At 42.9% G+C, this 27,829-nt stretch overlaps 1 protein-coding gene across 4 annotated transcripts in view; it reads left to right on the top strand.

The window, feature by feature from the left end:
• The window catches only part of LOC129698273 (sestrin-3-like), a 93,573-nt gene that overhangs the window by 55,690 nt on the left and 10,054 nt on the right, over nucleotides 1-27,829 (top strand). For all 4 annotated transcript variants that reach the window (XM_055637313.1, XM_055637314.1, XM_055637315.1 and 1 more), the window contains 6 exons: nucleotides 7,511-7,711; nucleotides 11,643-11,825; nucleotides 13,525-13,761; nucleotides 17,015-17,162; nucleotides 22,492-22,610; nucleotides 26,832-27,022. In XM_055637313.1, coding sequence (XP_055493288.1) covers nucleotides 7,511-7,711; nucleotides 11,643-11,825; nucleotides 13,525-13,761; nucleotides 17,015-17,162; nucleotides 22,492-22,610; nucleotides 26,832-27,022 — 1,079 coding nt within the window. The remainder of the gene's footprint in view (nucleotides 1-7,510; nucleotides 7,712-11,642; nucleotides 11,826-13,524; nucleotides 13,762-17,014; nucleotides 17,163-22,491; nucleotides 22,611-26,831; nucleotides 27,023-27,829) is intronic.

Here is a 27,829-nt window from a genome sequence, read left to right as displayed (position 1 = left end):
TCTACAACACATACATCAATGTTCACTAAACGCGAGACATTCTCTAATACAATTTAAAGTAATACATAGGTTACACTACGCCAAAACAAAATTACATAAAATTTTTCAACATATCTCACCTATATGTGATAAATGTCAACATTTAGAAGCTACGTTATCGCACATGTTTACAAACTGTACAAAAATTAAAAAAATTTGGGTAAAAATTTTTAATAATATATACAAAGTAAACAACCCAAAACTGGAAACCAACTCCAAATTAATAATAATCGGAATATTAAAAATAAAACAAACACCTAGAATAACACAAAGAAACTTTATCGATTACAGTTTAATAACAGGAAAAAAATTAATCCTAAAATTTTGGAAAGGCCCTACGGCCCCCACAATCAAAATGTGGATTATAGAAATGACGGAGACCTTAAACATGGAAAGAATCAGATTTTCCCTGTTGGATAAACAGGAATTATTCGTTGGAACATGGTCTCCTTTTATTGATTATTTAAAGGGTCAGAATAGTTCAGCACAGGAACCTGACTAGCACCCGGACTAAAGATTGGATGAAATGCTATACTTTGAAATGTACGAACATATCTCGAATGATGTTTTTAAACTTTAACAAATTTTTCCATTCTTCTTCAACTACCTCTTTCACTCCTTTTCCTTTTTTTATTTTTTATTTTAGTTTTCTTTTTCCTTCTTCCCTCTCTCTATTTCATCTATCCCTTTAGCCCTATCTAGTTATAAAAAAAATGAAGAAAAATGCAAAAAGTATTGGAGACAATGTAATAATAACTGACAATATTATCAATTTAAAAATGATGTAATAATGATGTAATAGATGTAATAGATCATGTACCTATCTCCAATAATAAAAAATTAAATACAAAAAAAAAAAAGGAAACACTTGGAAGGTTTTTGATGGAACACAGTCTTCCACACATTTCCTTATGAAGTCTTTAACAACTATGGCGTGTCCGTTGCCAAGTCCTGGAACATTGCCCAGTCTACAGACACCAAGCAGACCTGTAGTTCCTCTGCCTGCCTAACCAGCCCTGTACAGTCCTCACCGCTGGGGGTGTGCTCTTCAGTTGCTTCCTGTATGCAGGAAGAAGCAGCACCGCTGGCTGAATGGTCAGATTTCCCGAAGTGTGGGCGAGGGATAGAGTGATAGGCATCCTTGATGGTCGTAGGGTGGTCAAGGGTGTTTAATTCTCTGGTGCTGCAGGAGACATGTTGGTGGAAGTTTTTTTTGCAGGTTGTCTTTGTTGAAGTCCCCGACTAAGGTGGTAAATGCCTCGGAGTAAGCTGTCTTGTGCTTGTTGACCACGGCGTGCATCTCCTCCAGTGCCAGACGGACGTCTGCCTGGGGTGTGATGTAGACATCAAGATGATGGAGGAGAATTCCCTCGGGAGGTAGAAGGGGCGGCACTTCACTGGCAGATGTTCCAGATGCGGGGAGCAGGAGTTAGACAGGACGGCCATGTCTGAGCACCACGAAGAGTTGACCATGAGGCAGATCCCCCCCCCCCCCATGTCTCCGTGAAATGCCGATGCACTTCTTGTATGCCACAGAGATTTTTAAAAGAGTTGGTTGGGGACGTGTTAAAACAAAAATTGGAGATGCAGCAAATAAATATTTACATTTTCTACCATTATAACTCAAGAACTTTCCTTTACTTTATAATTTTAAGTTGATGTTTTTACTGAGAATTACCCTATAGATAGGAATGAGGAATAAATCGGGTAGATGCCCAGAGTAGGGGAATCGAGGGCCAGAGGACATAGGTTCAAGGTGAAGAGGAAAAGATTTAATAGGAATCTGAGGGGTAACTTTTTCACACAAAGGGTGGTGGGTGTATGGAACAAGCTGCCAGAGGAGGTAGTTGAGGCTGGGACAATCCCAACGTTTAAGAAACAGTCAGACAGGTATATGAATAGGACAAGTTTGGAGGGATATGGACCAAACGCAGGCAGGTAGGACTAGCGTAGCTGGGACGTGTTGGCCGGTATGGGCAAGTTGGGCCCACACTCTTTCCACACTGTATCACTCTATGACTACTAGATATGAGTGGTTGTGGCACAGGACCAAGAAGATTGGATTATGATTATATTTTTAGCAAGATCAGGAGAAGGGCAGATTAAACAAGTTATCTGATCCATATGACCCTTGATGATGAATATCCAAGGGGAATGGACAGAGACCTCAGCTAAGCACAGACATTGTAGTAGATCCTCCAATGCAGAGCTGAGAAAATTCTGTAATTGCAACACCATTTTAGAGGAGGAATTAAAATGAGGTTCTGTAATTTCCCTCGGGAGGCAATAATAGATTCCATGGCATCTATTTGGAGAAGGGCAGCGGATATACAGTATATCCTTTGCGTCCTGAATAATACTTATCACTTAAATTGATTATTTGCTCACCACCATTGATTATTTTTTTTGTGGCAGCTTGTGTGTAACTTTTTTTCCCCTGTTGCCGGCCGGGCAACCTCGGCAGTATTTTAGGTTGCCGAATGACAGTTTAGCTGGTCATTTATGATACCTTGCATGACGCGTGCGATAATGTGCTTGGACGAAATGCGTAGTTACCAGTCGGAGTTATGGTCAATGAAGCATTCACATATTATTTCTGATTCACCAATCAAGACATGATATATACCACAATGACATGCAGCAAAATTATAATACAGTATCTCAACTCTTTTTACACGTTGCAATTAATGCAATTTCTATTCTTTCTTTCCACTTCCAAACAAAAATGTGGTTGGATTATTCAGCACACGATCAACCTCGGTGAGACCAAGCGCAGGTTTGGCGATCGCTTCGTCTAACAACTCCACTCAGTTCACAATAACCAACCTGATCTCCCGGTGGCTCAGCACTTCAACTTCCCATCCCATTCCGAATCTGACCTTTCTGCCCTGGGCCTCCTCCATGGCCAGAGTGAGGCCCACTGTAAATTGGAGGAGCAGCAACTCGTATTTCGCTTGGGCAGTTTACACCCCAGCGGTATGAACATTGGCTTCCCCAATTTCAGGTAGTCCTTGCTTTTTCCCTCCCTCCCCTCCCATTCCCAACTCTCCCACAGCCCACTGTCTCGACCTCTTCCTTTCTCCCCCCCCCCCTCCCAACCCCCGACATCAGCCTAAAGAAGGGTCTCGACCGGAAACATGGCCTGTTCCTTCGCTTCATAGATGCTGCCTCACCTGCTGATTTTCTCCAGCATTTTTGTTTACCAACGGGATCCCACCACCGGCCACATCTTTCCATCTCCTCCCCTGTCGGCTTTCCGCAGAGACCGCTCCTTCTGTAACTCCCTGGTCAATTTGTCCCTTCCCACCCAAACCACCCCATCTCCTGGCACTTTCCCTTGCAACCGCAGGAAATGCTACACTTGTCGCATTACCTCCCCCGTGACTCCATTCAAGGACACAAGCAGTCTTTCCAGGTGAGGCAGAGGTTCACCTGCAGCTCCTCCAACCTCATCTATTGCATCCGTTGCTCTAGATGTCAGCTGCTTTACATCGGTGAGACCAACCGTAGGCTTGCCGATCGCTTCGTCTAACACCTCCACTCGGTTCACAATAACCAACCTGATCTCCCGGTGGCTCAGCACTTCAACTTCCCATCCCATTCCGAATCTGACCTTTCTGTCCTGGGCCTCCTCCATGGCCAGAGTGAGGCCCACCGTAAATTGGAGGAGCAGCACCTCATATTTCGCTTGGGCAGTTTACACCACAGCGGTATGAACATTGACCTCCAATTTCAGGTAGTCCTTGCTTTCTCCTTCGCTTCCTAGCTCTCCCTCAGCCCACTGACTCCTCCTCCCCCCCCCCCCCCCCCCCCCCCCCCCCACTCTCACATCAGTCTAAAGTAGGGTCTCGACCCGAAACGTCGCCTATTTCCTTCGCTCTATAGAATCTGCCTCACCCGCTGAGTTTCTCCAGAATTTTTGCTTACCCATTCACCCAAGTTCTATTATCCCACTTTCCTCACCCACTCCCTACACATTAGGGGCAATTTTACAGACAAGTTAACCTACAAACCCAATGCATCTTTTGGATGTGGGAGGAAACCCACACGCTTGCAGGGAGAATGTGCAAATTCAACACAGACAGTGCCCGAGGACAGGATCGAACACAGATCTCTGGCATGTGAGGCAGCAAGTCTACCAGCTGTGCCACTATTTTGTTTTCCAACACACAAAAAAAATTAAATGTTGATAACCATATAACCATATAACAATTACAGCACGGAAACAGGCCATCTCGACCCTTCTAGTCCGTGCCGAACACATAATCTCCCCTAGTCCCATATACCTGCGCTCAGACCATAACCCTCTATTCCCTTCCCATCCATATAACTATCCATAATAACTTTGGTTACTAAAAAAAATAGACTATCCACTTTCCGTCTTAAATCTCTAAGTGACACTATGTCCCCATTTACATCTACTGTATGTTTTAATTAAGTTCAAGACTATGGGGCAGTACATTGGCCATAAAGTTGCTGCCTAAAAGTGCCAGAGACCCGGAATTGATCCTGAATATGGGTGCTGTCTGTATGGAGTTTGCTCCTTTTCCCTTTGATTGCATGAGTTTTCTCCTGGTGCTCTTGTTTCCTTCCACATTCCAAAGGTGTGCAGGAACCTTTTCCAGACCCAAAATGTAATATTTTCTTTTTGTCCAGAGATTCTGTTCTGTTCTGTTACTCTAGCTCCAGTTTAAACCAGCATCTGCAGTTCCTTCCTACACACACGATACTATACGATAGAACTTTATTAATCCCAGGAAGGAAATTGTGTGTGTGTGTGTGTGTGTGTGGGCATATATATATATAACACATACACATGCGCACACACACACACACTTATAGTTATTTATTCATATATAAATATACGCTGTTGTTTTCTCGTTTATAACATTGTTTACAGAGTACTATGTTTACATATTCTGTTGTGCTGTTGCAAGTGAGGATTTCATTGTTCTAACTGGGACTTGAGATAATAAAACACTCTTGACTTGCATCGCTAATGTGTGGGATAGAACGAGTGTATGGGTGATTGGTGGTTGCGTGGACTCGGTGGGCCGAAGGGCCTGTTACCACACTATCTTTTAAACTAAAAACACTAAAACCAGAGGGCGTCTAAAGAGGGGTCTCTACCCGAAATGTCACCCAATTTATTCTATCCAGAGATGCTGGCTGCTCCATGGAGTTGCCCCGTACAATTAAAGCATGGAATAGTCTTCACCCAACCATTGTTACCCAACCAGACGCAACTAAATTTAAGCTCTATTTTTTTTTTTCCCCGAACCCTTTTTTTGCTTAAGTCCAATTCAAGAGTCAAGAGTTTTACTGTCATGTGTCCCAGATAGGACGATTAAATTCTTGCTTGCTGCAGCACAACAGAACATGTAAACATAATACAGAACAGCAGGTAAAAGTTCAGTGTGTTTATATACCATAGACCGTATATATATATACCATAGACTGTATATATATACACAATAAATAAACAGATAAGTGCAATAGGCTGTTATTGTTCAGAATTTGGACTTTGGTGATGGACCCTCCATCACCTCCAGTTTAAATTCCATTTGGAATATTTTTGGAGGACCAGGAAACCAAGAAGCCAGAGTTGCTCCAGGAAATGAATCTGCGTTGGCTTTCAGCGGTCGTGGCAAGGCAGCGAACTGACAGCAATGGCAGCCAGATCTCCCACAATGCAAAGGGAGGGAGAAAGTGCCCGGCTCCGACCAGTTGCCGTGGCAGTGCACATGTGCAGGGCAGCCGATGATGTGCTGGCCGTGGTTGTGTGCATGTGCAAGGCGGCCGACCGTGCCGGCGGATGAGGAGCAGAGAGCGTAGTCCCGGTGGCCTAGACACGATATGGCGGGCAGAGACGGAGAGTGACAGAGAGAGAGAGATAGAGAGGGGGCCTGCTCCGAGGTGAATGGCAGGTGTCCCTGGTGTTTGCCAAGCCGGGCAAAATGTCACGGCTTTTAGGTTGCCTGGCGGGACTTTAGGTGGCCATTGGCACCCGGGCAACTGTTAATTTCTAGTCCTGCATTGTATTTACACACTGGGGTGGGATGTAGGTCGCGGTCAGGATGATGGAGGAGAATTCCCTCGGGAGGCAGAAGGGGTAGAAGGATCACATTTATATTTAAAAAAAAAAAATTAAAATAAAATAAAGTTTCATTACAAGTGTTTTGCAATATCTTTATAGAGGCTGTGTAAATATGCACACTTCTCTCTTAATCTTTAAAGACGTTGCAGTATCTTTCTTGAGTAGGTTTAATTGGATTACAGTCTGAGAAAGGTTTGCATCAGCGAAAGATTTTGTGCTATTCCTAATTAAAACAATGTTTCTGATCTGGAGGAACTGAGCGGGTCGTGCACAATTCCCTCTGCAGATGTTCTGTCCCTCTGCGATCCTCCAGCACTTTGTTTTACTCACTTTTCAAGGATCTGCAGTTTCTTGGGCCTCCGATGTTTCTAATATGTTGTGAATTTGCTGAAAGACAATTTTGAGCAAGGATTTGTTAGCTTTTCATAAGTATTGCCATTTTTCTCTGCACTCCCACTACATCAGCAGTTCCTCTACTTTCATTGAGAATGCAGTGTTCTTGCCATGGCCATGATAGAGCTGAGGAAACATTTTTCACCTTATAATGACTTGATTATCAAAGTAAGAAATAGCTTTCATTTAATATGTATATTACGCATGTATGCACGCTATACACATATATAGAGATAAATAAATGTGTGTGTGTTGTTTAAACAATGTTCAATCAGCCAATTTGGTCTATATTAACATTTTAAAGAGCTAAATTGTTTTGGCTATAAATTACTTCAGGGAGTTTAAGAAGGAACTGCAGATGCTGGAATATCGAAGGTAGACAAAAATGCTGGAAAACACATCGGGTGAGGCAGCATCTATGGAACGAAGGAAATAGGCAACGTTTTGGGTCGAGACCCTTCTTCCATAGATGTTGTCTCACCCGCTGAGTTTCTCCAACGTGTGTATGTGTGTGTGTACACCCATATGCATATATACACAAATGTACCCATGAAATAAACATATTATAAATGAAAGCCATATATGGGACATTGCGATAGTCCCTGCCTTAAGCACGGTGGCGTAGCCGTAGAACTACTGACTTGCAGCACCAGGGTCCTGGGCTTGATCCTGACCATGGGTGCATGTCTGTAGGGAGTTTGTATATTCTCCCCGTTGCGTGAGTTTTCACATCATCTTCGGTTTTCTCCCACTCTCAAAAGATGCACAGGTTTGTAGGCTAATTGACTTGGTATAAATGTAAAAAATGGCCCTCGCGTAGTGTTAATGTGCGGGGTTTGCTGGCTGCTGTAGACTCGGTGAACCAAAGGGCCTGTTTCTGCACAGTATCTCTAAACTAATCTAATATGTATGTAATGAACATGTGTGTGTGTCTATGTATTTTCATTTGATTTATACATATACCTTTGCTTCCTTTTACAGATTGCGCAAGACAATCCTGTAGATGGACATCCCAGTTTATTATTTCTTGAAGAATACTCCACCACTGGACACCCTGACAATACAACAAAAATCATGGCTTTACACCCCCAATACCTAGAGTCTTTTCTCCGCACACAGTATTACATACTGCGTATGGATGGACCACTCCCCTTTGAACACAGACATTACTTGGCAATAATGGTAAAGTCAAACGCATGTAAATGTTATCCTTTTAATGGTATTTTCAAAAATGTATCATTACAGGTTGATCAACTAATGACATTAAAATTATAAAATGGGTTTTAATACTCCTATTACATGCCACTACCTATTTAAGTATTGCCATGACAGAAGAAAACTGCACGTATTGTGACTTTTTAAAAATCATTCATTTCGTGTTTCAATTGACAACTATACCCACAATTTGAAAGGTTTTTAGTTCTTATTCTAGGCTGAGAGGTTAATAGAAAATGGAAGGAAAAATAAATTGTTGGAGGAACTCGGGCAGCATCTACGGCAGCAGTGAGATGGTCGACATTTCATGTTGACATCCTGCATTAGGATGGAGAGTGTAGATAACTGCTATACAGAAGTGAGGAGGCTGAGGCAGGAGACGGGTGCAACCGGGTAAGGAGAGAGATGGGAGAGGAGAAAGAGTGGAGTTGGGAGCTGATGGTAGAGGGGAAGTCGGTGATGCTAGACACAGATAAGGAGAGAGAGGGAAAAATAAAGGGGGTAAATGAACCCGGGCGGAGGCTGGAAGTTAAGTAGAGATACGAGGCACCAGATCCTGGAATCTGAAAGGTAAAAAAGGTGGTAAGTAGAACCAGATAAGGGAGAAATGATAGGCAGATGGAGCCAGTGTGGAAAGGGATAGGAGACCCAGTAGTTTAAGTGTGTGGGCAATAAGCGTATGGAATTGTGAGGAGGAGTGACACAAAACTGGGTAACAGGGCTGCGGGGTTTTGAAAAAGAGAACTGGGTGAATCAGACAGATAGAGAAGGGAATAGTGGGTGGGGGTTACCTGACATTGGAAAATTCATTGTTTGAACCCCTGCATTGTAGATGACCAAGGTAGAGTGAGGTTGCGTTTTTCCAGTTTGCATCTGGGCTTACCTTGCTAGTGGAGAAGGCGGAGGAGATGCAGGTGAGTGTGGGAATGGGTACGGGAGTTGGCGTACAACTGGGAGCTCAGGATTGTCATTGTGGAAGGGCACAGATATTCTACAATGTGGCTGCTTACTGTGCTCTCGGTCACACTGGTGTCAAGATGGCCAAAAGGAGAGCACAGTATACATTAGATGAGATTGGAAGAGGTGCTCGTAAATCTTTGTCTGACCTGGAAACGCTGTAGATGTTCCTGGATTGTGTTGAAGGAGGATGTGTAAGGACAAGTGTTGCACCTGCTTTGGGAGTTATGGAGAAAATGGTGCCTACAGAAAGTAGAAAGGGGTGGGGAGGAGAAAATGGAGGGAGCCTGCTGCAGCTGAATGAGTTGATGGATACAGAGACTGTTGGGGTGTTGGGTGAGGAGCAGAGCAACTTCTATCAGAGGAAGGTGGGGCAAGATAAGAAGTTGAGGAAATATGAGCAATGGCTCCGTCAACCATATTCGAGGGGAAGACATAGTTCCTGAAAAAAGCAGGGCATTTCAGATGTCCTGACATGGAAAACCTCATCCTGAGATAGTCTTTGGCAGTGACGGAGAATCCAGGAGAAAGGGATATTGTCCTTGCAAGAGACTGGTGGGAAGAGGTGTATTTGAGGTGGTTACGGGAGTCAACGGGTTCATGGTGAATGTCGGCGTATATGGTAAACTAGACCAAGTGCCGACCCGTTGGGTCTGCTCTCTTAACACAATATTGCACCACTAACCCATAGCCCCCACGGGAGGCATGGTCCCCCAATTGAACCCATTCCTGAACGTAAGATTCAAGCACTCCCCTGCCTCCCTCAGCACTGGGCTTTAAAATAAATTGCAACTGCACTTCCCCTGCCTGCCGCAGCAGTTCCAATTGCAATACCAATTGGCCCTCCCCCTCCTGTTGAAGCACTTGCTGTGATATTCCATTGAGATGAAAAGTTCAGAGTGTTCCTGTATTGCAACTTTGTATCGAAGTGGAAGCTGGCAGGAAGGAGTTTAACAGTAAAAATATTGTTAAAAGTTGCAATTTTTGAAGCTTTAATCATCAATAACGTGAAATATAGGATGAATTACGGCGTGGAGGGGGAAAATGTGAGAGAATATGTAAAAAATTTAAGCGCCAGCGTGTAGTGTTTTGCGGAAGATACAAATACATACAACATACAAGATTAGACTTTTAAAGGTATAAAAACTATAGATAATCTGTCTCTTGAGATGGAGACCGAGGTCCAGGAAATGGAATGTCAGAAATTTTCCAAGTGAATTTGAGGGTGAAGTGAAAGTTGATGGCGAAAGTGATAAGATTGACGTGTTCCTCAGGAGGCAGCATCTGCGTGATGTTGCCTGGAACGAGAGTGAGTGGTGTCGGGGTAGTATTGGGACAAAGATTGTGTTCTATGTAGTTAACAACGATCTGCATTTGGTCCTGAATTGAGCATCTGCAGTCTCTTGCATCCCCAATGGAGAACTGAAGTCCTTGGGGCAGCTGTCTTTTGAAAGAGACATCAAATAATGCACCATTCCTGCAGCTGCCCCTTCACCCAGTCTCAAGATGAACATTAAAAAAACATCTTGGATTTCTTCCCCTGGAGGAATTCTCTTTGGTGACTTGTCCAATGTTTATTTTGGTGATATCGGGCAAGGGATGAAGTTCATTTCACTTACCAATGTAACAAATGTACCTCCACTTTCAACCAAAAAATACACTTTAGGATGTGCTTTGGCAGTAACAGATGTGGCAAAAATGCAAGTTTTTCCATTAAGAGGTTTAGAGGATTTGTTTTATTTACAACCCACGTTTAAAAATGAGTCCATGTGGAGGTCAGTCAAATAATGTGCACACCACATGGAAATCCCTCTTAGTAAACTTCAAAAGAAATATGAAAACTATAGCTTGTATTTGCTCTGCCTGAAGACTTTTTTACATCACGTAGTTTTCCATTATAACCGTGCCATTTCCTGTGGTTGGGCTGTTATTAATAAGTAGCACTGAGAGATGTATCTGCAAGGTGTACTCTTATTTTAAAATGGACAAAACATGCGCTTTTTACTCTTGCCAGGTGGGGTAGGGTAATGTAGGTGCATCACAGGTTAATTATTTAGTGACTGGATATTGCAAATGCTTTGTCCCAAAATCAGCTTGCAAATCACAATTTGTTTGTTTAGACTAGTTTTAAGGTACAAAATTGATTGATCATTCAGCCAAGTATAAAATGGGATTATGATAGTGGTTTGTTTACTGCAAGGTCCTAAATTACAACCCAACATTAGGTCATTATAATCAAAACGGCAGCCTTAAATTTTTTTTTAAGGAAAAACCCAGGACAATTTAATTAATTGTAATGTATTCCTTTAGATATCTAATGGTATTTACATTTTAAAGCATCTTAAGATGTTTTATATTACAGAACAGTCTTCCATATTGAGCCCTCACTGTGTCCTAACACAGTACAACAAGGTCCATCGCCCCTTTTTGTCTGTGCCGAACATGATGCCAACTTAAACTAATTTCCACTGCCTGCACATGACCCAATTGCAGTTTTTCACTGAAATCTGTTACTTTCATATTCTTGTTCTTATTGGAATAAACAGAGCTAAACTTAAAGAAAAGTCTGCCCATTTTTATGGCACTGAACGCTCCTGTAAGCAGTTCCACTACCAAACTATAAATGGTCCCCTCATTGTTTGGCCAAAGTACTTGCAGGAATGAATGTGCTGGATTGTACAATTCTTTATCTGACCGCAAAACTTGTAATTCTTGGTAAAATGCTGCCATTACTTTGTGATACTCTCAAACTGTGGACATTAAGATCTATTTGCATCTGCATGGTACTAATACTAATGGTGTCCTCTGGTGTGCAGTTGTAGATTTTTCCATAATGCTTGATAAAGACAACTGTGAGCATTCCCAAGATCGTTAATTTTTCTGACTGTATAATATAGCTGCTCTTTAGCTTTATATTTTATCTTTTATCTTTTCTAACCAGGCTGCTGCCAGGCACCAGTGTTCCTATCTGGTAAACATGCATATAAATGAGTTCCTGCAGGTGGGTGGCGACAGTGAATGGCTAAGTGGCTTGGAGTACATCCCCCAGAAACTTAAAAACCTCAATGAAGTCAACAAAATCCTTGCCCACAGACCTTGGCTGATCACTAAGGAACACATTAAGGTAACAAAAATTGATATCCTTCAGCTTTTCATTGATCATAGCTCTTTGTGGACTTTTGCACATGTTAGCCTCTTATTTTGTGTGACTGCACTATTAGAAACACAAAAGCTTTTTATTTCAGAAAGAAGTATGAAAAATATAGATTGTTAAAGATTATAATCTTGGATGAATATGACTGGGTAATATAAACACTGTCTACCCATTGAGTATTTTTCTGGCAATTTGTTTTCAGGTTCAAATGTTGATGAGATTGTTTGTTTCTTTATCTTTCATTATAGCGATTGCATGGAATTTATGTGATTATGCAATGTTATATTTCTTGCTAACCATCCTTTTGTTGTTTATGTAATTTCTCTATTTGGCAGGTCAAGAACAGATCCCAATGGCTTGTTTTTTTTCCCCATTAGTCTGGTCTGCTGGGCATGTCCTACTGCCCTGATATTATCAACATAAAACTCAGAATTGGACTATACTCTTATCTATCACATTTAACTCTCCCTAATGGAGACATTCCTTTTGTTTTCGCAGTCCCTCCCCATTCCTCCTCACCATTCTGCGTCTCCCCACACCCCATTGCCCTCCCTTCCACATCGTTCTTCAGCCACGCATCCTGTACACGCATCATTGTCCGATTCTTATACTTTGAGAGTCTTGTGTCCCGAAACGAAACTATATATACTAAGAAAGAAGGACCTCAACAACAAAAAAGAGGCAATCCCTTGTCACAAGTCCAGGCTCAGGAACCCTTGACACCAATGTGGGGTGTTTACCTCTGGACGATTGCTCCCTAACTTATAGAATTACCTATCTCGGTTATTTTTAGTTTAGTCCTGTGACCTTTCTCCACTCTCCCTGTACACCTGAGTTTGCCATGGTGCTATGCTTTTGCTTCTTGCTATTCTCCCTGAAGGAACCCTCTTTCTCTCTCTCATCCCCCCCCCCCTCCACGAACTACTTTGGTATTTGAAACTAAAAACTGGTTTGCGGGCTAGACTCTGTCTGAGTCTGCTGAATTACCTGCCCGCTCCTTTTATATTGTCTGTCTGGCAGGGATCTAGTCCCTTTTGAATTGACTCCCTTGTCCTGTGGGATGGCAACCACTGGAAACGTGCTCCACTCGCAGAGGCTGGAGGTCTGAAACAGTAACAAAACGTGCTGTAACCCCTCAGCAAGCAACCAGCGTTAGTGGAAAGTCCAATAGAGTTCACCTTGGTCAACTGAGAAAGAGATAGCAAAGTTGCTTTAAGTAGCTGATAGTGTGAAGGAGAGATGGATAGGACAAAAGGAATATCTCTGATAGTGTGAAGCTGTGGTTGTCATGAGGAAATCAAATATTTAATCTGTATGCCAGTTAATAGAGAAAGATTTAGCAGGAACCTGAGGGACACATTTTCACACAGAAGGTCATACGAATATGGAATGAGATGCTAGAGGAAAGGGTTAAGGAAAGTACAATGACATTTGAAGGGACATTTGCACAGATTCATGGAGAGGAAAGGTTGAAAGTAATGGGTCAAATGTGGGCAAACAGGACTAATTTAGATGGGGCATCTTGATCAGCATGGACAAGTTGGGCCAATGGGCCTATTTCCATGCCGTGTCACTGACTGGCATCATTCTTGTGTATCTGAGACAAAGGTTAGTGCATTGCTAAGAGCTTGAGTCCACAGGAAATAAGAAATGTTGCTTTTATTTTCAGAAATTACTTAAACCAGGAGAGAACAGCTGGTCTCTGGCTGAGTTGGTGCATGCCATGGTTCTGTTGGCGCACTACCATGCCTTGGCAAGTTTTGTCTTTGGAAGCGGCATTAATCCAGAGATTGATCAAGATACCAGCCATGGCTTCAGACCACCAGTTGTCAGCAACTTCTGCATGTGCAGTAACACCAATGAGAGCCATGTGGAGGATGTCATATCTGTGCACAGCAGCCCTGGGGTTAGTGCAAGGAAACAAAGATATTAATTAATTATTCTAACAAATGTTGAAACAAACTAACAAAACTACATACATTACTTTTTTAAATGTAAAATATAATTTAAAATGACGCAGCAGTGTGTTTGAACTGTGTGACTTCTGGTCATGATAGTTTGTGGACTTTGACATTAAAGGGCCTGTCCCACCAGCATGCGACTCCGTGCGGCTAGCGCGACCTAACATGGTCGCTTGAGCCGTACGGCCGGTCCCACTTCGATCGCCGGAGCCGAATGGAATTGTGCAGAACTGGTCCCGACATCGCTCAGGGCTCCGAAAAACAGACCGTGTTCAAAAATTCCGCGCGGCAACGGCCTGCCGGCCCACAGCCGCCTCTACGCCGTACGCACTGCCTCAACGGGCGTGCGCAGCGTCACTTCACTCGAACCTCACGTCACTCACTCGACCTCTGCGCGGCTCCCGCTTCCGGTTTGGTCGGGCTCGCCGCATGCAGGCGCATGCTGGTGGGACAGGCCCTGTACGGGGATCACTCAACCTCCGCGTTGCCTCCGCTTCCGGTTTGGTTGCGCTTGCCGCATGCAGGTCGCATGCTCATGGGACAGGCCCTTACCACTTGCACAGGAGACAGCATGTGTCTCATGGGGTCCCAAGACTCCCTAAGGTTTGCTTGGGAACTACTGGGACCCCACAAGGTATTTACAGTCTCTGTTCATTTTGATCTGTGACTTTAGCACCCTCAGTTTCTTTCTCATTTATTTAATGAGAACCACATATAAACTATTGTGATTGAGCCTAAATGAAAGCAGATGAGAGAGACTGTAAACTGAAACCAGTCACAATGTTATTGCTACTCTTTAAATATTTCCTTTTTTCTTTACTGTTTGAGTCCCTGTGTTACATTTCCACTGCCAAACAAAGAAAGAAACAAGGTTGAGATGGAAATTGTGCACTCATCATAAGCAGCTAAATGGGGGAAGTGGCAGTAAAATATAGGGTTGACCTCAACCAATATTGAGACAATAGTCACCTAGCAGTTGGCGTTGGCAAGTTGTGCCGAAGGGCCTGTTTCTGTGCTTTATGACTGATTCTATCAGCTATTTTATTTTTACCCACCAGCATCTGCTCCAGACTACATTCATCAGATCCTCTAACATTATTGACTTCCTCCAATTCAAGACCTTAACTTAAGGACCAAACTCATCCCTTTCCTTGAATCTTGCAGAGTTATGATCACTGTCTCCAAGATGTTTCTGGACTGATATTTCATCCACCTGCCGAGTTGCTGGCATTTCTTTTTAACTTAAGGCTAGAAATGTCTTGATGTAGCCTAGTGAAAGTTGCATCGACAACTTTTATTTGAGTCATCTATCAAGACTTTATTTTTGGTTTTCCATGGCAGGTTAAATTGAGGAAAACTATGCCTATTTGCATGACGTGAAAGGGCTGAATAGAGTGGACGTGGAGAGGATGTTTCCACTAGTGGAAGAGTCCAGGAGCAGAGGGCACAGCCTCAGAATAAAAGGATGTAATTTAAAAAAGGAGATAAGGAGGAATTTCTGTGGTCGGGTTAATTGGCTTTAACAGCGTAGTGGCACAGCGGAAGCATGCTCGGGCCCACAACCCAGAGTATGCTGGATTGATACCACGTTCTGCTTGGTTTTAAAAACAGAATTTCAACTCTGCACGTCCCAGCAGCATCAAAATTCCTCTGGAGGTGGTGCAGCAGTGAAGTTGCTGCCTTGCAGCGCCAGAGACCTGGGTTTGATCCTGACTACAGTGCTGTTTGTGCCGAGTTTGTACTTTTCCGGGTTGCTCTCGTTTCCTCCCACATCGCATAGACGTGCGGGTTTGTAGGTTAATTGGCTTCTGTAAATTATCCCTAGTGTGTAGGATAGAACTAGTGTATGTATGATTGCTGGTTGGCATGGACTTGGCAGGCTGAAGGGTCTGTTTTCACGCTGTATCTCTAAAAGAAAACTTTAATTTAACGTGACTAATGGGTACATTACACATAATTTACATATACATCACATAAATTTACAAATTTGTAAAATGCAGACCTATACATGGATATGTATAGATATCTATAATAGATAGACTAAGTGGAGCCCGTTGGGTCCCAGCATCATACAGGAGGGCTGGTCATCCAACGCAATATTCCACCTCTCCACCAATGTCTAATATTGGTGGCCAGCTGGGTGGGGGGGGGGGGCTGGTGCAAAGTCATCCATAAAGACAGCCGAGTCGTGCACCACTTCTCAGGGTGCCTCCTCCATCTTGCAGAGACATTTGAGCGACACCCACAGACAGTTTCCGGGTTTTATCCTCCCCTGCAGAGACCCCCCCCCCCGGGTTTTTTTATAACCCCCCCCCCACCGGAAAAGGTGTGGCTTTCATGGAGTGATTGACAGGAGAGAGATTCTCAACATTTAAAAAAAAAACTAATAACACTTATTTTTCATTGATGGGAAGAATTCTCTGCATCTGCTCAGCGGAGGGGGACTGAGTAAGATGGCCAAAAATCACAGCCGTAAGTGGTAGCGTTTTATCTAAAATCAATATACAGTGCAAACAGGAAGTAAGTGCATTTACAGTAGTGCTTTTTAACTTCAGGCTAAAGCAGCCAAGCCACTGTAGTAGGGTATTGTCACCAGGCAACTGTGTCGTGGTCTTTTCAGAAGTGAGGAAAGAAATTGGTTGACGGAAGTAAGTGTGATCTTCTGATTTCTATGTTAGGCAGTTTAGCGAGTTGGCTCCTCATTTTTCAAGACTTGCCAAAACAGACACAATAACAAATGCTACATGTTTATTTTCTGTCTGCAGTCTAAATCTGTAAAAGGCATACTAGTTTGGATTGGATTAGGATTGGACAACAGTTGCATGGAAGTCACGAGAGAGAAATTTGAATTTTCTGCGTAACTATTCTCCTGAAAATCCTTTAATAATCTGAACCCGCTCTTGGGTTGTGGATGTTGTTTTCACAGTATAATTTCAATTATCCTTTACCCTGACTATGCTTTTCAGCTGTCTTTTTCAGGACAATATTTTGGAAATTATTCTCCTTTTGTATGTGCATTTTTCCTTTTTTGCATTGTTTGCAGATATCACTGGAATTAATTTCCCCACCCTTATTGGTAGCTGAAGTATTATGTGTTTAGTATTCAAATACTTAGTTACTCGAGCCAAAGACATGAATTCCAACCACAACTTGTCCCCTCCTTGTGGCATTAAATATGATTTGTTTATGATTCCGTAGACTTCTGACTCGGTCAGTGAATTGGAAGCTCTTATGGAGAGAATGAAGAGACTTCAGGAGGAGAATGAAGAGGAGGAAGCATCGCAAGAGGAGATGGCAACACGTTTTGAAAAAGAGAAGAAAGAGAGTCTTATGGTAGTCACTGGAGGTAATTCAAACTTTATTTGTAATCGCATGTTAATCTTCAGGATGATTTACAATTCTGCTTCGGACCTTGCCACCCACTATCGATCAGAACTGTATGTAATTGAAGTATACTACAACAGGAAAAGAGACATACACCGCCCCCTCCCCCCCGAATATATATATTTTTGTGTATATGACCAGTTCTCTATTTAAATGCTTTTATCTATTTCCCAAACTCAGTGATGAATTTGTACCATAAGAGGCATAGAACTATACAGGACGGAAATGGGCCCTTCGGCCCACTCTGTCCATGCCGACATAAGAACCTGCTGGGTTCATTAACAAAAATCTGTTTTCTGGTTTGCTGATGATATCTCTGCTTCTGGGTTACTGGTATCCATGTGGAATACCACTTGTCAACGTTGTACATTATGTAAATAATAAGGCAAACAATAGATGACTGACATTTCGGAAGGCTGCAGTCATCTAATAGTGAAAACAAACCACTCTAATTAATGAGTAGCAGACTGTTCGGTTTCACTTAGTTCCTCAGTTAATGAAGCAGCCTGTTCCCACAGGCAGTAAGACCTGGACTACATTGAGGATGGACTGAATGTTATTTTCTGGCAGATATCTTGCATCACCCCTCCCCACCTCTTTATACTGCTGCTTCCCCTCTACTTGAAGGGTCTCAACCAGAAATGTTGACTTTCCATTTCCCTGATGCTTCTTGACCCACTGAGTTTCTCTAGCTGTTTCTTTTTACTACATATTCCAGCATCTACAGTCTCTTGTGCCTTCTGTGGATTGCTCAGTGTGAGGTAACATTCATGCCTTATACAATACAATTTATTTGTCATTTGGACCCCGTTGAGGTCCAAACGAAATGTCGTTTCTGCAGCCATACATTACAAAACGAAAAAGACCTGAAACACAACACAATTTACACAAACATCCATCACATCGCTGTGATGGTAGGCAAAAAAAACTTATCTCTCCACTGCACTCATCCCCCCCCCCCCCCCCCCCCCCCCCCCCCCCCCGATGTAAGAGTCAAAGTCAAAGCCCCCGGCGGGCGATGGCGATTGTCCCGCGGCCATGAAAGCCACGCCGGGTGATGCAAGGTCACGCACCGGGTCTTGGTGTTAGAGCCCCGGCAGGCGCTCGCAAAGTCCCGCGGCCATTCCAAGCCGCGCGTGGCGATGGTAAGTACCCGCTCCAGGTGCTCTTCAAACCCCGCAACTCGGGCGGGAGAAGTCGCCGCTGCGGAAGCCCCGAAAAGCGGTCTCCCACCAGGGACCCGCGGGCTTCCGGTGTTGCCGTCCGCCAGACCCGCGGTTGTAGCCTCCGAATCTCCGGGGGTCGGGTCGCAGCAGCGCTCCACCACAGTTTCACTTTTCCCCCCTCCCCAAACCATATTTCATGCTTATATTTTTCGGAGTATAGAAATTGGGATGTAATGTTAAAATTGTACAAGGCATTGGTGAGACCAATTCTGGAGTATGGTGTACAATTTTGGTCGCCCAATTAGAGGAAGGATGTCAACAAAATAAAGAGAGTACAGAGGAGATTTACTAGAATGTTGCCTGGGTTCCAGCAACTAAGTTACAGAGAAAGGTTGAATGAGTTAGGTCTTTATTCTCTGGAGCGCAGAAGGTTAAGGGGGGACTTGATAGAGGTCTTTAAAATGATGAGAGGGATAGACAGAGTTGACGTGGATAAGCTTTTCCCATTGAGAGTAGGGAAGATTCACACAAAAGGACATGACTTCAGAATTAAGGGACAGAAGTTTAGGGATAACATGAGGGGGAACTTCTTTACTCAGAGAGTGGTAGATGTGTGGAATGAACTTCCAGTGGAAGTGGTGGAGGCAGGTTCGATTTTATCATTTTAAAATAAATTGGATAGGTATATGGATGGGAAAGGAATGGAGGGTTATGGTCTGAGTGCAGGTAGATGGGACTAGGTGAAAATAATTGTTCGGCACGGACTTGTAGGGCCGAGATGGCCTGTTTCCATGCTGTAATTGCTATATGGTTATATATGGAGAGAACATCCTAAAATGCCTCGTCTTCCTCCATTACATGCTCTGGTGCGGGTTCACTTTAGTCACTAAAGCCCCATATTCTTAATTTCATAAGTTATTATCAGCTTTTGGCCCATATCACTCATAGCTTTTGTTAGACATATGATCTGGCAAATAAGTTTATTCAGTTCAGGACACTAATTTCCAGAGAATCTTATCAAGATTGCTTTAACTGGTTTACAAAATGATACAATACAATACCATTTATTTATCATTTGAACCTCACGTGAGGTTCAAACGAAATTTGGTTTCTGCAGTCATACAAGAAAAGAACCAACACACACACCAACACAATTTACACAAACATCCATCACAGTGAATCTCCTCCTCACTGTGATGGAAGGCAAAGTCTTGTCTCTCCCCTGCTTTCCATTCTTCTCCCGAAGTCAAAGTCAAAGCCCCCGGCGGGCGCTAGCAAGTCTGCAGCCATTTAAAGCCGCGCCGGGCGATGTAAGGCCCCGCTCCAGGTCACTCTCAACCCCGCAATTCGAGCGGGAGAAATCGACGTTGCCAGTGCCCCGCAAAGCGGTCTCCCACCGGAGACCCGCGAGCTCCCGGTGTCACCATCCACCGGAGTCGGGTCGCAGCCACGCGCCACCACAGCTCTCCAATCTCCGAACTCCTCACGCTCCGAAGCTGGCCAGCTTTACGATGGTAGGTCCTCGGCTCCGCCGGCTCCGTGACTTGAGCCCCCAGGTCGTTCCGTTGGAGGCCGCTCCGCGGTGTTAGGCCCCAATGACAACGGAGACCCGACAGAGAGAAAGGTCGGGTCTCCGTGCAGGCAAGAGATTTAAAAGTTTCCCCCACCCCCCACACATACACATTTAAAAGCCCACTACAAACTATACCCTCAACGGGACAAAAAAATTAAAAAAACAAAAAAAACACCGACAGACTGCAGAGGCCGCTGCGACGTCGGTCGCGCCGCCCTACCTGCAAGCATTTATGAATGGAAGGGGGGAAAAATGACACCCTGTATATTTTCTCAATGTGGCATACACAACTCCAGCAAACTCTGTGGTTTTTGAAAACTTAAGGTCCTGTCCCACTTGGCCGTCATTTACGCGACAGTTGCATGACGGTCACACGCATCATCATGCGCCTTCAAATATTTTATTTGCTCTGCAAGTAGAGTCAACGTATTGACATCATTTGTTAAGTGAAACATTGATAAAATTATTGTTTGCTGGAAAAAATCATTTACTTTTAAACTTTCTGAATTACTCCCAACAAACACAAAATTGTATTCCATTATAGCATGTTGAACCCAGCTTAAGAATTAGTTTGCACATTTTTTTAAATGGTGTTAGTAAAATTGTTGGTGGTCATTTAAAAAAAAAACTAATTTGGTTACTAGGGCAATCCTTACCTGGATGTTAACTTTTGAAACATCCATAACTAAAGATGTTTCAAAAATACTTATTGAGGTGTTACTCTGAAGGCATTGCTCTGAAAGCATTGATGTTTATGGGGTAATTATTTTCTCATTGCGGCCGACTGCATATGGGCGGCGCGGGGCGGCCATTGGCATAATCATGCGTCACCACGCGCTGCACGTACGAGGTCAGGACGCTTGCGTACGACCGCAATATGTCCGCGTGCGTACGCGATATGTCACGCCGGAGGAGCGCGAAGATTTTGTGCCCTACAAAATCCTGGAGCGCCATACGATACCGCGCGCAACTCAATACCCCTCCGCGCGTCTCCGTGCGACCGTCCCGCGCAGCCCACACGCTACCCGTGCATCTCAACGTGACGACGAGGTCGCGTAAATGGCGTGCAAATGATGGCCACGTGGGACAGGCCATTTAGAAGCAGGCCATGCAGCCTGAACCTGATCCACATTCAAAGAGATCATTGCAAATCCTGTACCTCATCCATTTACTGCTTAATTCCCACGTCGCTATGGTATTGACGATCCACTTTTCTGTGATAGTTTCAGGGACGTTCAGACAGATGCTCTCTGAGTCTTGCTATTAACATGTTGCATGAGGGGCTCTTGTAATATACAAGTTATAGCATTAAAGGTTTATTTTATATTAATATTGCCCTGACATTTTTATTAGCAAAGGCACCCTTGTGAAAATGTGGGTCATTGTTTCATGTTGAATTGAATGCTTTCATGTATTGTGTGAGTGCAACACTTGTACCCAGATATAGGAGTACATTTGGTTTTTTTGTCATACAAGTACAGTCTGTATTTGAGAATTATGTAAGCATTTTTTTGGTTAAGCAAATGGTATATGTCAGCATGTGCTGGCTGGCTTGTACATAACCCAGAAGATCAAATGGTTCTCTTGTCTGAGTTTGCTACAAGGCAAAAGGGATGATGGATAATATCTCTAATTGTATTAACATCTCCAAAGTTAATAGTCTGCTAGCCTGGGTGCAGTTTCAGTTCTAGGCAACTTGGTGTCATGTCATAAGTGCCCTTCAATACAGGGGGAGCTTAACTCTTCAGTCAGATGGGAAATTATAGGTAATAGTAAACATCAAAGCTACATATTCTAATAAATATGAAAAAGGATGTGCATGCACAATAAGACTAGAGGGGGGTTGAGAATGGCACATTTTAGTGGATAGTGGAATTGATATCCAGGAGGAATAATAAAGATTGGAGAGCAAGACAACTTCATAAACTCCAGTAACTACAGTCTCATTGAGTTGGTAATGTAGAGAAGTTGGATAAAATGAATTGAAACACTTTTTGAAGCTTGATTTGTAATCGACATTGATGGCACAAGGACTGGAGATGATGGAATCTCGAGCAAGAATCAAAGTGTTGGATGAACTCTGGGCAGGCAGACTCTGTGGAAGAATGGACAAATGACATTTCAGGTTAGGACCTTTCTTCAGACTCTGTCGAAGGGTTACGATCGATAATGTCACCTGTCCATTCCCTCCACAGATGCTGCCTGACCCGCTGAGTTACTCCAGCGCCTTTGTGAATGATAATGAATATTCTTGAATGTGTAATATTACTAGTAGCCGTTTGGATTTTTCTATTTACAATTCTGGATTGAAATTTGTACATTGATGTAAATGCTATTCAAATCTACATAAGTACATTGATCATTTTAACTGCATGGTTGTAAGTGAACCAGAGTTCTGTTGGTCAGAAAAATCTTTTTTTTTTCTGCTACCTTCCTAACGATCTTCAAAAAAACCTTCCAGTTTTACTTTTTTGTTTTCTTTACTGTAGGAAGAGGCTGAATTTATCCTTCATGCTTATATTACTTATGCATTGAACTTAATGACCCAACAGCTTATGAAGATGAGTGGATTCCAACCTCTTGCATATCTCGCTATGTAGACGACCCAAGTTTTGGGTACAAAGATTTTGCCCGCCGAGGAGATGATCAGCTTCCTACATTCCGAGCGCAGGTAATTTATCTCTGATTTGTGAACTATAAAATAGATTCTCCTTAAAGCAAGCGTAACAAAAGAAGCACTGTTTGAATGATAGCCAAATCTATGGAGAATTGGAGTTGCATGGATGTCACTTCATGTACAAGTGGGGGAGAAAAAAACTATATTCAGATTGTTAAAGGAAAACCAATCTTTTATTGAAAAGACATGATTTTTAGACATGGGTTACGAAAGCAAAGAACGGAGTAGCAATGTTACAACATTTTGAGATTTAAAAAATCAAGTCTGCAATTTATCCCATCAGATAAAGCATAAAAAGAAGTTTAATTTGACACCTAATTCACTTTCATATCTCAAGTATTTAAAAAGTTATGGCCATTTTCATACTCAGAAATTAGCATCTTGTTCCCTATTGATTTTCTATGGACATAACAAAAAAGCTGTGATCGTGGACAGTCAAAAGCCCATAACCACCTTAAAAATTAAGAGAACTGAATGAAATTTTCAGTTATCATAGATTGAAGCATTCTGAAACAAATATAAAATAATCTTATTTGGATGACCTGAAATTAAAGCATATACTTAGTTAGTTACCCAATTGTAGCTAATTTCAAACTTCAATTACTAGATCTAAACCTATCAATTTCTTAATAAATGATTAACGTTTTTAAATAGCCTAAGTGTTCAAATAATATTCACAAATAATTCACAATAAAACATGATTTTTAAATCTCATTTACATTAATTTATAGGCCTAATGGAAGGAATTTAGTGTTCAATTGCTGTAAATTAAAGTCCATTTAAATCGGCTTTCTAGTGGGATCCTGTGAACGCGCAGGTTTAGAACGTTCACATTGCGCTAGATTTGTGCCCTCAAATGCCCAGAAAAATACTGCGGGATATAATGGGGCCCAAATTAGCTACTCGCAACATTAAACTTTGTATAAAGGGATCTTAAGAAGCCCTTTTTAATGTAAAAATAAACAGCCTACCTTCTGTTGTCCCCTGTATGAGATCTGGTCCGTTGTCGGTGGTCGCGGGTTTAGGGGTTAATTTTTAAACTACTATAACAATTAGATAAAGCCCTTAAAAGTAATAATAGCTAAAGCGACGGAATCTTCCAGCGATTTTTCGTTAATAATTAACTAGGCGGAACATCCTCGATTTGAACAGCCTAGGGAAAATCGCGTTTTAAACCCGCCCCCCTCTAAACGGCGCCAAAATCGCGCACACCCGCAGCGACAGATTTTCAGCGATGCTTCAGGTACGCTTTGCAACATACCTACTATGGAGAAGGAAGGGTGGAGAACAAAGTATTGCAAATACACCTGCACAATATTGATTATAAATATCAGCTTTTGTTCAATACAGTGGACCTTGTATTATGTGGGGGGGGTGGGGTGGTGTGGAGAGCAGGTTCCTACAAAATGGTACATATCCTGATTTTGCATGATGGAAAGTCGCATCATCTGCACATTGGTCACGAAATACGAGTTGAATAAAATGTTGGTTTATTTTTTACAAATTTTGTGAAAATGAATTTTAATTTGTATCTCAAATTATTGAATAGTGACATGTGAATCTGTAAGGGTGCATGCAGTTCCCTTACCCAAATTGCTTGGATCAGATGAATATCTGAACTAACGCTAATGTAACTAGAGTTTTGGTCATGGCCTAGAAATGATAACATCAGGAGACCAGTAAAAACAAATTGTGTGTCGAGTGAATATGAACCTCTGGAGCAGTTTGAAAGCTGTTTATCTTGGGTTGTGTGTCGCTGTTTCGGGGAACAATGGATGCAGCCATTTTGTTGCCCACCATCCACAAAGCTATTGGTATTAGTAACTCAATGTGTCAGGCATCATCTCTGGAGAACATGGATAGGTGACATTTCTGGTCAGTACCCTTCTTCTGTCGTCTGAAGGCATCTGAAATGTCACCTGACCTTTTTTTCCTCCAAAGATGCTGCCTGAGTTATGCCAGCACTCTTTGTGTAAACCTGCATCTGCAGTTCCTTGTATCTCCAAGTTATTGGCATTGTCAGCCTATGTTAATTCAACCAGTTAATTCAGTAGTCTGGACTAATAATTTAGAGTACATTTAAAAAATCATCCCAGTCACATCTGGAAAGTTGTTGGAATTGGGGGGAGCAGGGAATGAAGGAAGGGGATAGTCAATGGGGGGGGGGGGGGAGTGGAGAGCAAGAGCAGGTGAGAAATTAAACGATTAAACTTCTCCAAAATTCACAAATCAATTGAGGTTTTAATACACCCAATCATCACATATAGAAAATAAATGAAATCTCATAAGACATCATCTTGTGCCCAGTAAACAGTTCAAAGTGACAAATATATTCAGACTAAATGCCCTGAGATTTTATTAGCAGGACGAACCTCTCCAAGTGTAGGAATGAAGCTTTAAGTGTTTTATTGAGACACTCAACTATTCTAATAATAATAATAATACCTTTTATTGGTCATTTGAACCTCACATGAGGTTCAAACGAAATTTGGTTTCTGCAGCCATACAAGAAAATAACCAAGACACACACCAACACAATTTACACAAACATCCATCACAGTGAGTCTCCTCCTCACTGTGATGGAAGGCAAAGTCTTGTCTCTCCCCTGCTCTCCATTCCTCTCCCGAAGTCGAGGTCAAAGCCCCCGGCGGGCGCTAGCAAGTCCGCGGCCACTCAAAGCCATGCCGGGCAATGTAAGGCCCTGCCCCGGGTCTTGGTGTTGGAGCCCCCGGCGGGCGCTAGCAAGTCCGCGGCAAATTAAAGCCGCGCCGGGCATTGTAAGGCCCCGCTCCAGGTCACTCTCAACCCCGCAATTCGGGCGGGAGAAGTCGCCATTGCCGGTGCCCCGCAAAGCAGTATCCCACTAGGGACCCGCGAGCTCCCGGTGTCACCATCCACTGGAGTCGGGTCGCAGCTGCGCGCCACCGCAGCTCTCTGCGCTCCGAAGCTGGCCAGCTCCACGGAGGTGGGTCCGCAGCTCCGCAGCTCCACAGGCTCCGTGACTTGAGCCTCCAGGTAGTTCCGGTTGGAGGCCGCTCCACGGCGCTAGGCCGCAACGGAGACCCGACAGGGAAAAGGTCGGGTCTCCATGCAGGGAAGAGATTTAAAAGTTTCCCCCACCCCCCACATATGCACATTTAAAAACCCGCTACAAACTAAACCCTCAACACGACCAAAAAAAAAAAATACACAGACAGACTGCAGAGGCCGCTGCGACGTCGGTTGCGCCGCCCAAAAAAAAAACTATTTAAGTATTGATATTAAAACAAAGTTTTAATTGTAAACTGGCTTTGATGCCCCACAATAAGGCCAGAATTAACATTAGTCTTTTGGGGTACATCTAGTGTCTATGACTCAGGGACTTGGTCATGGTGTAGTCTGGCCCACTGTCTCTGCCCCTGTTAGAAACATAGAAAATAGGTGCAGGAGTAGGCCATTCGGCCCTTCGAGCCTGCACCGCTATTCAATATGATCATCGCTGATCATCCAACTCCGTATCCTGTACCTGCCTTCTCTCCATACCCCCTGATCCCTTTAGCCCCAAGGGCCACATCTAACTCCCTCATAAATATAGCCTGCATTGTTAGCCTGCATTGTATCCATGGAGCGCAGGAGTACAGTAGTTCAGTCTTCACAGTTATCATCAAAAAGCGTTTTCCCATGCGTGATTTAATTTAACATTCTAAAAAATAGACAAATTTAGATCATGAGCATATGACCATCAGACATTTGCAAATCTTCAATTACAGTGACCAGCTTTGATCACCGGCAAGCCTGGGGCCAGGGCCTCAATGGTTGAAAAGGTCATTTTGGATACGACTATGACTTATGTAAGGGAAATTTCTGTGTGCACTGGAATATACCAATATGCTGAGAGTCAGCCTGCTAACTTAAGACTGCTTGGGACTGCGCTGGAAGAATTGACCAGCAATCTTCGGTGGCCAAAATTGCTAGCCAATTCCCTGTCCAAACGTACCTTCAGATTTGTTTTCAGAGTCTTGCATTGACAAACAAAATAATTGGAGTTAATGTTGATTTTTTTTATTGCTCTGGTTTATATCTCTTGGTTCATATCTCCCTCAAGTGCCATAAACCCTTGGGATAACCACTCCTCTCTTTCCTCCCTTCCTCCTTACTTTTTTCCTATCTCAACCCACCCACCCCTCCTCTCTTCCTCCCTTTCTCCTCTTCTATGTTTTTTTCTGTCTTTGCAGGACTACTCCTGGGAGGATCATGGTTTTTCTTTGGTTAATCGACTTTATTCCGATATTGGTCAACTGCTTGATGAAAAGTTTCGCATGGTTCGTAACTTGACCTACAACACCATGGCAATACATGAAGATGTGGATACGACCACTTTAAGACGAGCTATATGGAATTATGTTCATTGCATGTTTGGCATAAGGTGAGGCTTCATAACTGAAAGTGGCGTGCTTCATGAAATTAATTGAGTATTAAAGTTTTAAATCTTTACCAAATTTTGAATAGTGCGAAACAAGAGAAGCACTCAATTGAGCTTGCTTAAAATAACCTAGATAAACTGATAGTTTGAAAATATTAGTTGATGTAAGAAATTTAATAACGACCAAGATTTAAGACATGGGTGATTTACTGCATAGAAACTGTTCTCGTTGGGAATTTCCCTGATGTGGTCAGATCCTCTTTGTTACATTAATCCATTCTGTTCCCATCTCTTGCATCCTTTCCAACTTCTAAAGTACCCATATACTCTTGAATGTTGTTGTACCAGTGGCTCTCGGTCTTCCAACTCTGAGGCTTTGTGTCATTTTATTCAAAAATCTTGATAATCCCTTAGCTATTCAAAAAAGCTTGCACATCATCTACTCTGCACCATTCAAAGCTTCCTAAACGGACCAATTATCTGTCCTGTTCTATCTATTATAATGAGAAAACAATGTTCCATATGTTTCTTCCTAATTGTATTTCTTCAAACATGGCAACGTTCCAGTGAATCTAGGGTCTCGACCCGAAATGTCGCCCATTCCTTCTCCCTGGAGATGCTGCCTGTCCCGCTTACTCCAGCTTTTTTAAGTCTCAAAAAAATGAACACACTGAATACAAATCTCCTATGATATTTTCTGTGATTACCCTTTTTCCAACACATAATCCAAAAGCTGCATGTGGTGCCTTGGCAAAGAACCATTTTTAGCACAGACTTGCTGCATTCCATTGGCTTTGTGTTGGTGACATA

Source organism: Leucoraja erinacea, chromosome 6 (assembly GCF_028641065.1).
Source record: "Leucoraja erinacea ecotype New England chromosome 6, Leri_hhj_1, whole genome shotgun sequence".
NCBI lineage: Eukaryota > Metazoa > Chordata > Chondrichthyes > Rajiformes > Rajidae > Leucoraja > Leucoraja erinaceus.
Note: the sequence above shows the minus strand (reverse complement) of the source record. Positions and strands in the feature narration are given on the sequence as shown.